At 50.1% G+C, this 13,064-nt stretch overlaps 4 protein-coding genes across 4 annotated transcripts; 1 reads left to right on the top strand and 3 right to left on the bottom strand.

The window, feature by feature from the left end:
- Positions 1 to 1,241: 1,241 nt before the first annotated feature.
- PpBr36_07488 (uncharacterized protein) lies at positions 1,242 to 2,814 on the bottom strand (the record flags this gene model as incomplete). Its single annotated transcript, XM_029894625.1, has 3 exons — positions 1,242 to 1,776; positions 1,859 to 2,517; positions 2,599 to 2,814. The coding sequence occupies 3 exons, from the start codon at positions 2,812 to 2,814 to the stop codon at positions 1,242 to 1,244; spliced, it is 1,410 nt and encodes a 469-aa protein (XP_029748334.1).
- Positions 2,815 to 4,784: 1,970 nt separating this feature from the next.
- On the bottom strand, positions 4,785 to 7,885 carry PpBr36_07489 (uncharacterized protein; the record flags this gene model as incomplete). Its single annotated transcript, XM_029894626.1, has 3 exons — positions 4,785 to 5,013; positions 5,085 to 7,719; positions 7,798 to 7,885. The coding sequence occupies 3 exons, from the start codon at positions 7,883 to 7,885 to the stop codon at positions 4,785 to 4,787; spliced, it is 2,952 nt and encodes a 983-aa protein (XP_029748333.1).
- A 1,249-nt stretch (positions 7,886 to 9,134) lies between these two features.
- On the top strand, positions 9,135 to 11,153 carry PpBr36_07490 (uncharacterized protein; the record flags this gene model as incomplete). Its single annotated transcript, XM_029894627.1, has 3 exons — positions 9,135 to 9,205; positions 9,265 to 9,292; positions 9,351 to 11,153. Coding segments are annotated over 3 exons (1,902 nt in total), but the record flags the coding sequence as incomplete, so codon positions are not given.
- A 518-nt stretch (positions 11,154 to 11,671) lies between these two features.
- On the bottom strand, positions 11,672 to 12,718 carry PpBr36_07491 (uncharacterized protein; the record flags this gene model as incomplete). Its single annotated transcript, XM_029894628.1, has 1 exon — positions 11,672 to 12,718. One exon carries the CDS (start codon positions 12,716 to 12,718, stop codon positions 11,672 to 11,674), a length of 1,047 nt encoding a protein of 348 aa, XP_029748862.1.
- Between the last annotated feature and the right edge of the window lie 346 nt (positions 12,719 to 13,064).

The following is a 13,064-nucleotide window of genomic DNA, read 5'->3' on the forward strand; positions in this document are numbered from 1 at the left end:
TGATTCTGCTAAGTTTTCATTGTTCTGGAGCGAGATTGTCCTTCCGACGCTGGCTATGAGCGGCTCGCATGTTTGTGTCGTGATCTTGTCCACCACAGATCTGGGCACTTCCCGCCCTCCGCACTTCCGCACTACCACGTAATTACACTGTCAGCCCCATTTGTAATGCGGCGGGTGGGGCAGTCCTGCCATCACTGACCGGGAGTTTGGGGGTTGGCAAGTAGCAAGGATTTGATGCCTGAGGCAGGCAGACAGCCTTCTCTTTTTCCCGCCTAGACTAGGTTGCGAACTAATCAATTAATTCACTATCGTCGTATCCAACAGCGGGCTATCGGGCTGCATCAACCACACGAAAACATCGGCCCCACCAGGCGAGCGCCAGCATTTCCGATTGATTATTGCTGTATGTTGGATTGATTCTACTGGGACATGTCGACGGCTTCTTGTGCAGCTGCCATGTGATTTGTGCTATGGTACTTATGGTATAGAAACTTTCTAGAATATAAAATGCGGCTCGAGGAGCAGATACCTAAATCACTTGGGAATCAATAACTAACTTTATTGATGAACATGCCTTGCATGCCTCTCCAACTCAAAGCTCCTGTGGCTGGATGATTCAGCCTCCCGTCTGATTTTATTAACACTACCCCTATGTAGTATACTCACTGTGTGCTGTAAAGTATCAGGCTCTGGCTTGTCATCCCACCAACTCTTCTGGGTACATGAACGGGTGGATTGTTACTATTACTTACTGTAGTATGTAAACTGCAGTACTGCTTGGGTCCACCTGTTTTGGCCTTGTGGGGATATACCCAGAGTCATCATTCACAGTTTCAATATGTAATGGGTCTATCTAGGTCTGCGACGTGCCGAAGAAACTCCTCCCGACGGTCTATTCTTTCTGTTTCTTGTACTCTAAACATATACGGGTTCCATTATGTCTTGATGCCTAGGTACCAATCCACCTGACCGCATTGATCAAGCTTACTGAGACCAAATGATACAATTCCATCGTCCTCGATATGACCGTCGCATTGGCGACCCCAATCTTAAACCTGACTGTGACGAGCATGTCTGATCTCTTTCGACCAGTTGATTCAGACACTCTAGTCCGAGCAACTGGTGGAATAAAAAATTTAAAAAAACAAAAATAAAAAAAGACCACCCCTTAGTGTTAACAAAATCAACCCGCGAACTCCATACGTCTTGAAAGCATGACCTGTGCAGCGTTTCATCATGCTTTACCAATTAACGGTTTGCGCCAGCCGCTGCTGCTGCGCCTCCTTCTTCTCCTCATTGTAGTTGTCGACGAAGTCGTCATAGATAGCATCCTTCTTCTCAGGCTGCATCACCTCCTGGAACTTTTTGTGCGCCTCAAGAACATCAGGAGTTGGGCAAACTGGAGGACCGTCGACGGCCTTGATTTCCCTATTATTGGATTGCTGAGCCTTGCCAACCTTCTTGCCATTCCTGTCGGTCAGGATGCTCTGTCCCAGGCCAAACATGGCCTTTGCCGTTTCCGTGATGATATACTTGGGGGTGTGGTCCGCATGTTTGCCGTCAACGTCGATAACACCGCCAGTCAGCTGGCCGAGAAAGATGCGGTACGAGTACGAGTAATCAATCTCGCAAAAGGTGTTGGGTGATTCGCAATGCTGAGTGAGGGCCGAAAGGCTCCTGTACATCTTGCTGCAGAACGGGCACCTGTACTTTGGTGGTAGGTGGTCATTGTTCTTGAGATGACTGATCAGCTGACCAGCTTTCTTGAACGTTTTGCTAGAGCCAGATGAAATTTGTCGTGAGTAACCAGGCATATAACATAAACATTACTGGACAAAAAGCAGAGAGGACTACCCACAGACACTTGGGCGCATATGCGCATAGGTACAGGCCCATCACCTGCTCGTAATATTTCCCCACATTGAACTCAGGGTTATTGGGGTCGCGGATGTCCAGCTTCTGCGCTGGCTTCTGCGGAGCGTGGGATGCGGCAAGCTGCTTAAGCTGTTGGGCAGCGGGCTTGACAGCAGGAGGGGCATTAGGAAACAGCCTCTTGCTCGCAGGCATGTCTGCAGTCACTGAGGCAGACTTCTTGACACGCGGATCGTTGTTCTCCTTTTGCGCCGAATTACCGTCAGAAGTAAGTAGGTCAGGACACTTGGAATCGCCCTGGCGAAACTTCTCAACCGAACTTGAAGATTTCAATACCAGGTCCTGCATCTCAAGGGCAAGCTTCTCCTCCTCGGTGAGTTCATCCCTAGGGTCTCTATGGCCAAGATACTCGCCAAAATCGTTGTTGATAGGGGCGGGTCCCAGCTGTACACCCTTCTTGAGACGGGCCTCGTCACGGTAACCAAGCTCCCTGACGAATTTCAAGCTATGCTCACGCGCAGCGTCTATGCGAGCTACAGCATAGGCTGCCTTGTCACAGTCAACGAGATGATCCATCAGCTTGTAGACCTTGTTGTGGTGTTCACCGCATGCTGGACAGTTCAAGTCTTGATCCGCTGGGTGATTCTATAGTTAGGTTGAGAAATTTCTGGTCAGCACGCACTCGGTATGGCATGGGCTGAACTAAATCAAGTGATTCGAGCTCACCATTCTCAGGTGATAATACCAGGCCTCGCTGGAGTGCAATATCTCGTCACAGACGAGACATTCCAGATGACCTTCACCCATCCTGATCTTCTGCTCTTGATGCTCAAAAAGCGCGTCGGCATTGTCTGAGAAGAACACTTCATCGCATTGAGGACACTCATGACGTTTTGCACCACCAGTCAAGACAACGGGCTTAGGCTCTCTGCGGGGCGCCATGCTGAATGAAGTAGCAGTAGCGAGTCGATCTGGATAGATGCTTGTATGTAAGCTCCCGATCTCGTAAAGAGGCTTCTTAGGATTGCAGACAGAAAAGCAGTAAGAAGTAAGGAGGACGTGGCTAGAAAAGAATAGCCGAAGCAGGTTAGATGAAGGTAATAGGCATACGGATGTGTAGGGCAAATCAGATTCAAATCAAATCGCCCTGGTGAGGAGAAACTGAGAGTGCGAGGGTTTTGTGTTGAATAGATGAAAGGCAGATAGTTCTTGGGACGACAGATGGTATTACGAAGGGAGTTCTTTGAGTAAACGTTTTAAGCTGGTGTAATATTGTGGGAAGATTGAGTAACTCCTTTGTGATGGTCGTGCGTGGTAGAGCGAAGGAGATTCGTCAACAGAAGAAGACACAAGAAGGACATGAGGACAGATTGATCTCCTTCTTACCTTAGTTTGGTGGATGTAGTTGACTAGGAAACAATGCAAGACTTTATTTGGATGGCTGATGAGGTTTGAGAGATAGGGAGACAAAGAGGATGATGTTAAGTTCACGTATCCTGCACAACCAGGGACGGTATGAGCTTTGGTGAACAGAGAAACCTTTGTAGAAAACTGCAGTGATAATCCACGGGTGCGGCTGACGAGAACTGACTTGAGGACTAGGAATTTATGTGTAGCCACAAAGGAGGCGGAGGAGGGACTGGACCCCACCTGCACCTTCTTCCTCTATGTCTATCTACCTACCTACCTACCTACCTACCTACCTACCTACCTACCTACCTACCTACCTACCTACCCTACCTCAAGTACCTTGTACACTGTCTTGCGTATGTTTGTTGACTCTGCTCTCTCAGGGTAGGCAAGAACCTAGTGAACGTGAAATAGCCGCAGAGCAGACACCAGACTCGGGACCAGAGGGGGCGAGAGTGATGCACGATCGAAGCCAAGGTCCAAAATACGTAAGTGCCCAGGATAGATGCTGGAGATTGAGGCCTGCAAATTAAACAGTTGTCAGTACCAGACAAGAGATCACAAACTGAAATGGAGCATTTATGTCTCTCTGATTATCTCATTTACCATATCTCAAGATATTCCATTCAGCCACATATATTGGCGGGTTAGACTGACAGTAGTATGCTCTCTTTCTACCAAATGAGGTAGGACCTGCGCTCTGTAATAGGAAATTGAAAGATATACTGAATACGTAAAGAGCCAAACGAATGTGTAGGCACGACAAGACATGGAAAGCTTGAGAAACGAGTCGCTGTTCCTCATGTCTTACCTAGCTATGCTCTCTGCACCATTACTCCCATTAATCCCATTAATCCCATTATCATGGATCGCTGTGCAACCTTCTGAGGGTAAAGGTTGAGCAGATTCGGTTGAGCAGCCCCAAAGAGTAGGTGAAACATCCTCCGCTCCATAGCGCGAGGTTTATCGTTTATAACTTGGGTATCAATAGTTTATCATTTATGTGTAGTCTATAAACGGAATCTTTCAAAATATCGTTGACTCCTAAATACAATGCCAGCTTATCATACGGCAACACTGAAAGCAAGATACCATGCCTGCCCTACGGCTAACCTCGTACGTCATCGTCTGCAATAAGCATAAAGAGAGAAGAAAAGAAAAGAAACACGCGCGACACTGCAAGGTCGGGACTCGCAAGTGGCCAAAAAAAAAAAAAAGAAAAAAAAAAACACACGCACACACACGCACACACACGCACACACACGCACATATAGCTTCAACGCCATGTGAACATAGCTGAGAATTACTAATAGGCCCAGGATCACCTTTTCGAATAAGTATGATCTCCAACTCCATAGGCCAAAGGTGTCAGTCACCTCGACACGGCAAGGTCGAACGGTTGGTTCTCCCTGCATCCTATTAGCAACAGAAAATCTGCGCCGTGTCTGTGTGACAGGGTTGAATGTAGCAGAGCTTTCATGAACCAGAAAGCATTTTTGATTCTAATTTCCGCGGAACAGGAATTGGAGATCTTCGGGCTCCAACGAGTCCAGGGCGACATCGTCAGAATTGACCGTCGAATTGATCATCTTTGTCTTCTTCTCCTGCAGCTGGACAATTCGACTTTCAATCGAGTCCTCGATGCAAAGACGCGTGATAACCACAGGTCTGGTCTGTCCGATTCGGTGGACACGATCGGCCGACTGCCACTCAGCAGCTGGATTCCACCAACTATTAAAATGTATTGTCAGCACATGCTCTGCAGGGTTAAGCTGCCTGGATAACAATAGTGTAAAACTTACGGGTCAACTATAAAAACACGCGAGGCCTCGGTAAGGTTCAGAGCAACTCCTCCGGCCTTGAGTGAGACCAAGAAGCACTCTACGTCAACGTTATTCATGAAATGATCGATGGAGGCAGCTCGCTGGGCTGGGGACATGCTACCATCGAGCATGACAGTTGTGATTCCAGCTCGGCGAAGGCGCCACTCAATAAGCTGCAGCATACCAGTGAATTGAGAGAAGATAATGGATTTGTGTGAAGAGTTGTCGGACCGGAGCTTCTGTAGAGAGTGTACTAGCATCTCCATTTTTGTCGATGAAGTCCAGTTCTCCATACGAATTCGGTTGATGATGGAGTTCTTCTTGGTCATTTCCTGATCTTGCTCAATTTCTGGCTGCTCCAAGTCAATGGAGAGTACTATATGACATCTCGGGCAAGTCGGCTGAGGTGTGGAGTTGACGTAGCTAGAGGCACATGCCCGACAGAACTCGTGCTTGCACTGAGACTTGATGGCGTCCTCTGCAGTGTCATCACAGATGCAACAGACCATGATATTCACACCGGGCTCGTTGTTCTTCTTCAGGATGAGATCAGGATGGTCGGCAACCTGACGCATCTGGCTCAGGAGGCCAAAGATGTTGGCATAATTGTTCAAGACAACACCCTGTGCCACATACGTATCGAACTTGCGCTGGTTGTTATGCATGATACTGCCTGCCAAGTCCTTCTCGACTTCACCGAAGAACTGACGATCGATAATGATTTCCTTGAGCGGTAGTTCCATCGAGTCCATATGATCTTTCTTCTGACGCCGCAGCATAATTTTTGAGGTGAGTAGGCGAAGCTTGCGGAAGGCCTCTGCACCCTTTGAAGTTCTTCCGTAGGTCTGAATAGGGTTGAGAAGCTCCTGGTTGAACACTGAAACATGTCGCAAACCACCATGACCGCACTTCTTGCACTGATACTTGTCGTTAAGGCGCCAGTCCAAAGCAGAGCAGTCACAATCTCTGCAAAGATAGTTGGCAAATGGTTCAATCTTCAAGAACCGTACGAGGGAGAAGAATTCTCCAATACGATTCTGGAGAGGAGTGCCAGTGAGGCACCATCTGTAATTTGTTTTAAGTGCCAGACAGGCTTTGGAGGTCATAGTGGTCCGCGACTTGATGTAGTGGGCTTCATCCAGGATAACTCGATGAAAGTCGATCGAATGAAGCAGACTCTTCTCCTTGTAAATGCCATCTTTCTTGCTGACTCCTTTCTCTTGCTTTGCGTACATCGACTGAAGACTGTTGTACGACATGATAATCACATCATATCCCTTCAGCTCAGCTTTGGTCATCTTCTTGGTCTTGGTGTTGGATCCATGATAGACGACGGTTTTGAGGGTACCGTCGGTATAGGATTGAATTTCGCTCATCCACTGCATCAATGCTACTGGTGGTGCGAGAACCAGTGAAGGCTGCTTGGCTGGCCAGTCCGACATGACGAGGGACACGGCTTGTATGGTCTTGCCAAGGCCCATCTCGTCGCCGAGAAGTCCACCTTTCCATTCCGTCTGCTCCATCGCTTTCATCCAGGCCAGGCCATGAAGCTGGAACGGCTTCAGGTTTCGTGAGATATTCGTCGGTTGGCTTGCCGGCGGAGGGTTCACAACTGCTCTAGCTTCAAAATCCGCCCATAATGTCTTTAGGTACGGGTGGTTCTTCTCAAGCTTTGCCCGATCCCTCTCCTCACGTGTCATATGGTGGCCGACACGTGCGTTAATTGTTCTGCCACGCCTGACCCGTCCAACTGCATGAGGGCTTTCCGATGGAACATCGCCAAGATCTTCATCGTCATCGCCATCGTCATCGCTCCAATCACTAGGTGAAGCAGACACTTCAGAATCGGAGTCGAGCACAACGTTGGCATGTGGCCCAGTTCTGCGCCGCTTGGGAGTCGGCTGCGAGTCTTTGCGATCTATTCTGCGGCCCTGTTTGCGAGGCTTTGTGGTCTGAACCTCATCGTCGAAATCGTCAGAGGAGTCGTGCACAGCTATGTTGTCGGATTGATCGGAATCATTGACATCGGGAGACGAAGAAAAGCCATCTTCTGAGTCTGCAACGGACCCAGCTGGGGTTGCCTCTCTCTTTGATTTAGATTTTGCCTTGATGGATGCCGTGATCACATCGTCTTCCAAGTCAAGATCATAGAAGACCGGCTTTTGCCTCAGGCTCCTAGTCGAGCGCCTAGTCGACAATGTTCCTGAGTGCATGGGCTGTTTGGCTACACTGCTGCCCGCGAACTTGGTCTCCTCCGCTTTCTGTAACCTTCTGGCTAAGACTGCATCTGGTGAGGAATCAGAAAGCTCTTCATCACTTTCATCCAACTTTCGCTTCGAGGCTCCGTTCAAACTGTACACACTCTTGCTGAGAACCTTCTTGCTGTCAACTGGCGGCTGAATGGGTATGCTAATCTCGAGTCTAGAACCAGACTTCTGATTGACAGCGGTTGTCGGGAGAGGGGTTGCAACTGCACTGGTCATGGGCGTCGAGTAGCCACTTGCAGAGACAGAAGTGCTACCACCAGTGGCCGCAGATGCAACCGATGGCGCCTTGCTGCTCGAAGTCGAGAGTCTACCCCGTTTATGCTTGCCTCCCAACGATGACTTGCTTGCTGTTGCTCAAACAGTTTGCGACCAGGTTAGCGGCATGCCGGGAAACTGACGGGACGGAGGCAATCAGGACGTCCTACCAGGTGCCTCTTGTGCGAGGATGTCGAGATCATCATCGGCCAGCGCCTTTCCGGCACGAGCGAGCGAGCTGCGTGTCCGCCTAGTCATGAGCGCAACTTTCGTGGGTTTACTTGGTATAATTAGTGCTTCTCCACGCCCATAGATTGAGCAAGACCGCCCACTGCTTTAAAAGCCCTCTTGCTGGTTGTGACAAGTGGCAATTCGCACGAGAATCTCGCGACCTCCTGGAATGTCGGCCTAAAATGTTTCCCAGCACCTAGTCGATTGGTGGTTGAGCTCGTTAAAGATGCGCTTGGAGAGGAAGCTTCTACCGAAGCGCAGTCATCAGATTATTGTCGGCGGACGCGCAATTGGGATGAAATATCACCCCTGAAGTGGCGATGTAGTAAAAAAAAAAAAATTATAAAAAGAAAAAGAAATCCAAATAGGCTTAGACCGCAGATCAATGAGATCAAAGGCAAAGAAGAGGAGACTTCAGGATCTAGATCCAAGACTATGTTGGATTGATTGGTCAAGTCAAAGGCTCGCTCGGATATAGCAACCCCCTCTCGGAGATCAGCACCCCGACACTGATCAATGTTGGAGTGGCAAATCGATTCTGGGAGGTACGGAAATGCGACTGCCCTTGCAGGAACGCGCCCCGCAGTAGCGCGATGCAGCGGGGTTTGCTGTTCGATGCAACAAACACTTTAAAGTGGGGCATCCAGGAACCAGATCAGGGGGTGAGGCTTGGAATGAGAAGCTCTTGGCCCATCAACGAGCAAAGTTAACTTCAGTCCAAAGTCAACTTCCAGCAGCTCGGTGGCAATCTTACTGCTGTCACGATCTGCCAAGCTGACTGCATTGCGTCCCGTTTTTCGACTTCTATCCATGCATGACTTGGATGGCGGCACACAATCAAGCTTCTTGTTCTCGTCAATGTGGTCACGTGCTTACGTGCGATCTACGTGTTGATTGGTAAAACGGAGATTGTGAACTAGCTCCGAAGCCCCGCGTCATTGCCACCATCTGGGCAGGGAGGCGACCTACCACTTCCCTCCCTTGCTTTACCTGGTTGTGCCAAGCAGGCCTTGTCGTCTCTCTTTTTAGATTCGCTTGCATGATAAGCATTCACCATTTCATCACTTGGGCTTTGTTGATTGATATCCTTTTTATACTCCTCATTCTTCCTTTCCATAGGGTTAGGCTTTCTGTTCACGCATGCTCCCTGCTGCGCGGCTTGTCTCTGACCTAGCGAATAGCTCGAGAAAGTTCGAATCTGCAGGTTCAACATGTGGGTTTCATTTTCTTACCATGTCTAGATTTATTTGCTAATAAGTCAATCATCTGCTTTAGGAGCCGGTCCAACAGACAAAACAGACGGGACACCGAACCTCGGGCCCCTCGGAATCAAAGGATTGCTGGGCCGTAAGTGGCTGTATTCGCTTACGGTTGCAATTTTCATTGTACTAATATTTTCCTGGTAGAACCTCGGCCTTGACCGACTACTTGGCAGTGAGTACTGTGATTATTCGAACGCCTGAATCAAGGCCACTCTTTGACGCTTCACTAGGCAAACAACATTTCCGCAGCAGAAATTGCGCGTAATCATAGTCGACGACAGCAAGCAGCACTCACTGAGGCCGTAGCTGCAGAGGCTGCCGCGAACAGGCCTCTATCAACCAACCGCAATGGATCCTCACAACCGGCGTCAACTCCTGGTCCATCGAATCGATCTGGCAACCTCCCCGGTGCCTTGACGAACGCTTCTTCTGTGGCTGCACTCGCCGACGGTGTCAACCCCACAATCTACAAGAAGAAGCTAACCAAGGCTGAGGCCAAGGCCATTGAGCATTACAAGACAACTGACGACTTCGCAAATGCTAAGCAGTACTATCAGGGTAATGTTGAGGATGAGGATCAATTGGCTCGCATGTTCTACTTTACGGCCAAAAAGGCCGTCGGTCAGTTTGAGAACTGCGCCAACTGTGGGAAACGCTTTACCGTGACTGCTTACACGTCAGCGGATCCTGACGGGGGCCTTCTCTGCACTGCATGTGGCAAGGAGTTGGCCAAGGAGGCTCCCAAGAAGAGGAAGCAAGTCGCGTCAGGTGGACCCATAGGTAAACGGAGAGCTGCACAAAGCCGTGTTTTGGACGGTACGGCGTCTATTGGCGTCAAGAGCTTGGTGGAAATATGCATCCAGCATCTGTCAAAAAATATCGAACTTGCAGACGATCTCGGTGTGCTGCCAGAGCATGTTGTCGATCGGATTTCGCGCATCTTGGCCAAACGCCGCATGCTCAAATCGGAGGTTCTCCCCCTCTTCCTGCAACCAGGAACTCGAGCTCTCAGGATATATGACAGCGCCAAGTTGAGCTCCCAGGACATGATTAGTATCTTTCAAGTAATCCCGGATCTCAAGATACTTCGGCTACGGAACGCAATTCAGTTCAAGGACGAGGTTATGAGCTATCTCCTGGACAGACCAACAAAACTCGAGGTTTTGTCTCTTCATGGATGCAATCTCATCACGACAGAGCTGTGGGAAAGGTTCTTTGTGGAAAAGGGCGAAAGTTTGCACACCCTGCAGATTTATCGATGTGGCGATTACTTTACAGACGCAGTGGTTGCGAAAGCAGTTGAGCATTGTCCAAACCTCCGGCGACTCAAGCTGCAGGAAAACCTAAACGTCAGCTACTCAAGCCTGGAGTCATTGCAGACCCTCGGCAAACTGGAACACTTGAGCCTCAAGCTATGGAACAAGGATATACCCAATCCTGTTCTCGTCTCTCTAATTGACGCGCTGGGCCCAAAGCTTCAGACTCTGTCATTGAAGTTGGTTGAGGATGCCAACGACACTGTTTTGCAAGCAATCCACCGGAATTGCAAAAACCTTTCGAAACTGCGCATTACCGGCTCTAAAGCGTTCACGGATGACGCCCTTATGAGGCTCTTCACGGACTGGGCAAATCCTCCACTGCGGTTCGTTTCGTTCGAGAATTGCCGGAGCATGACGCATGGGGAGAACCTGGAAGAGGTCGGTCTTTGCGACAAGGGCTTTGGCGCTCTGATGGCGCACTCGGGCCGTAAGATACAGCACATAAACATTGAATCTTGCCGCCACATTTCAGCAGCAGCCTTTCTGGCCGCCTTTGACCAGGACAAGACGTACCCGGACCTCGAGACAATTGAGATCAGTTTCTGCGAGAATGTCACAGATTTTATCGTCGGCAGCATTTTTAGGAGCTGCCCAGCCCTGAAGTGGGTAAAAGTTTTTGGCTGCATGAAGGTCAAGGACGTGCTCGTTCCGCGCGGAAGGATATTGATTGGCGTGCCTACCGCTGCCGGAATGCAGATTGAGGGTTACGCTTGAGAGCCATGTTGTCGAGCAAACTAATGACTTGCTTTTGACTGTCAAGTTCAACTTTGTCATTTTTTTTTCCACATTTGCCGGTTATTCCATTGCGATAATCTGGCTTTGTATGACCAGGTATTGGAGGGACAACAGCACCGACTATTCATCGCAACTCATCATTAGACTCTGCGAGCACAAGATAGGTCTTGGTACAGAGAAGGAAGGTCCCAACATCAGTCCGACCAGACAGGTTGAGTGGGTTTTACATAGCACAATGAAGTTTCAATATCAAAAATTAATAAAGGCACCGTAGAGCACAATGGCATGGAAGTGTCAAACTGAAAATGAGAATCGTGGTATCATTCCGCTCTGCGCCAGCTTTGTTTGTGGTATCGTCATAATACATTAAAAGAGATGAAAAACCCCTGAACCCCGCAACTCCATAAAATGACCTTCATATTTCCCACATGTCGCTTCCAAGCAAAACATGAATAAAGAGTAGAAAAGAAGAAGAAAAACAACAACCAAAAGATTTTTTAAGCAAGGGTATTGTTTGCCTCAAGCGCACTAACAAAGTCGCGATCCATCTGGGCGTACAGGCTCAGCCTCTGCTCAAGCTCTGCGTCGCTGATGGAGTTGGCATCATCGCGGCGGAAGACGAACTTGTTGTCGCCGCAGGCGATCATGTCAGTGAGGTAGTAGAGGTGGGCGTTGGTGTCGAGGCCGAGCCTGCCGCCGTTGCAACCAATGTTGGCGAAGCCCTCGCAGACCTTGATGTCGGCGACGGTGTAGTTGACCGTGTTGGAGACGCCACCGTTGAGCCAGTACTCGGGGGTGACGTGCCTGTAGCCGAGGAAGATGGGCGGCAGGCGCGGGACGGGGTCGTCGATGTGAGTAAGGCGGTACTCGACGTTGCCGGCCTGCGTGGCCACCCATTGGACAAACTCCTGGTTGCCGACGCGCGGGCTGCCGAACGTGTACACCTGGACGGGGTAGCCCAGCTGGCGGAGGTAGACTCCCGCGATGGTGGCGATGGCGCCACCGAGGGAGTGGCCCGTCACGACGACGGTGTAGTCCGGGTTCTGGGCCCTGGCTTCCGCGATGGTGGCCAGCACGTCGGCCTGCACCTGGGACCAGGCCGTGGCCCAGCCCGTGTGCAGCTTGCAATCCTTGACAAAGTCGCAGCGGGACCAGAAGAAGGTCAGGTTGGTGATCCAGTTCCGGAGGCTCTTGGAGCCGCGGAGGGCGAGCACGATGTTCTTGCGCTTAGGGTCGAGCGCAAGGTAGCCAGCCGTGTTGGTGGAGGTGTCTTGGTTCAGAGAGCGGAGGATCTTGGCGCCGTTGGCCACGACAGCAGGACACCCGTTGTTGCTGCAGGCGATGGCGGCCCCGGAAGCGGCAGCATCGTTGCAGTAGGTCGCCGCGCTGTACTGTGCATAGAAACGGAAGTTGTCTAGGTCTCCCTCAGTGACGGTCACTGCGCGGCCTTCGACCGTCTTGCTGTAGACCAGTCCGGACGGGATAGCTGACGCAGAGCAAGAAAGGGCTGTGGCCAAAATGGCGAGTACACTGGGGAACTTCATGATGTTATTTTTTTTTTAGGGGGGTTGAGTGTGGACAAGGGTCAACGCCGTTAATACTGCGTCAAAGGGAATTAAGAGAGTGGGGAGGGCTGAGAAGGTAGAATGGTAAAGTCAACAGCCTTGATGTTAATCCTTTCTCAATAGAGGCTATGGACACAGGCCGATCTCATATTTAAGGGTGGTCCCGTAAGACATGTTTGCGAGGGTGCAGGGAGACGTCCTTGTAGATATATACAACGTGTCTGACAGGGACAGCATCGACGATGTTGAAGAAGAAGAAGGGCACAGCGGCATGGCGGATAAAGTGAGACAAGCCCGGCGACCCAGTATCCGCGTTGTTTTCCCA

Source organism: Pyricularia pennisetigena, chromosome 1, assembly GCF_004337985.1.
Source record: "Pyricularia pennisetigena strain Br36 chromosome 1, whole genome shotgun sequence".
Classification (NCBI taxonomy): Eukaryota; Fungi; Ascomycota; class Sordariomycetes; order Magnaporthales; family Pyriculariaceae; genus Pyricularia; species Pyricularia pennisetigena.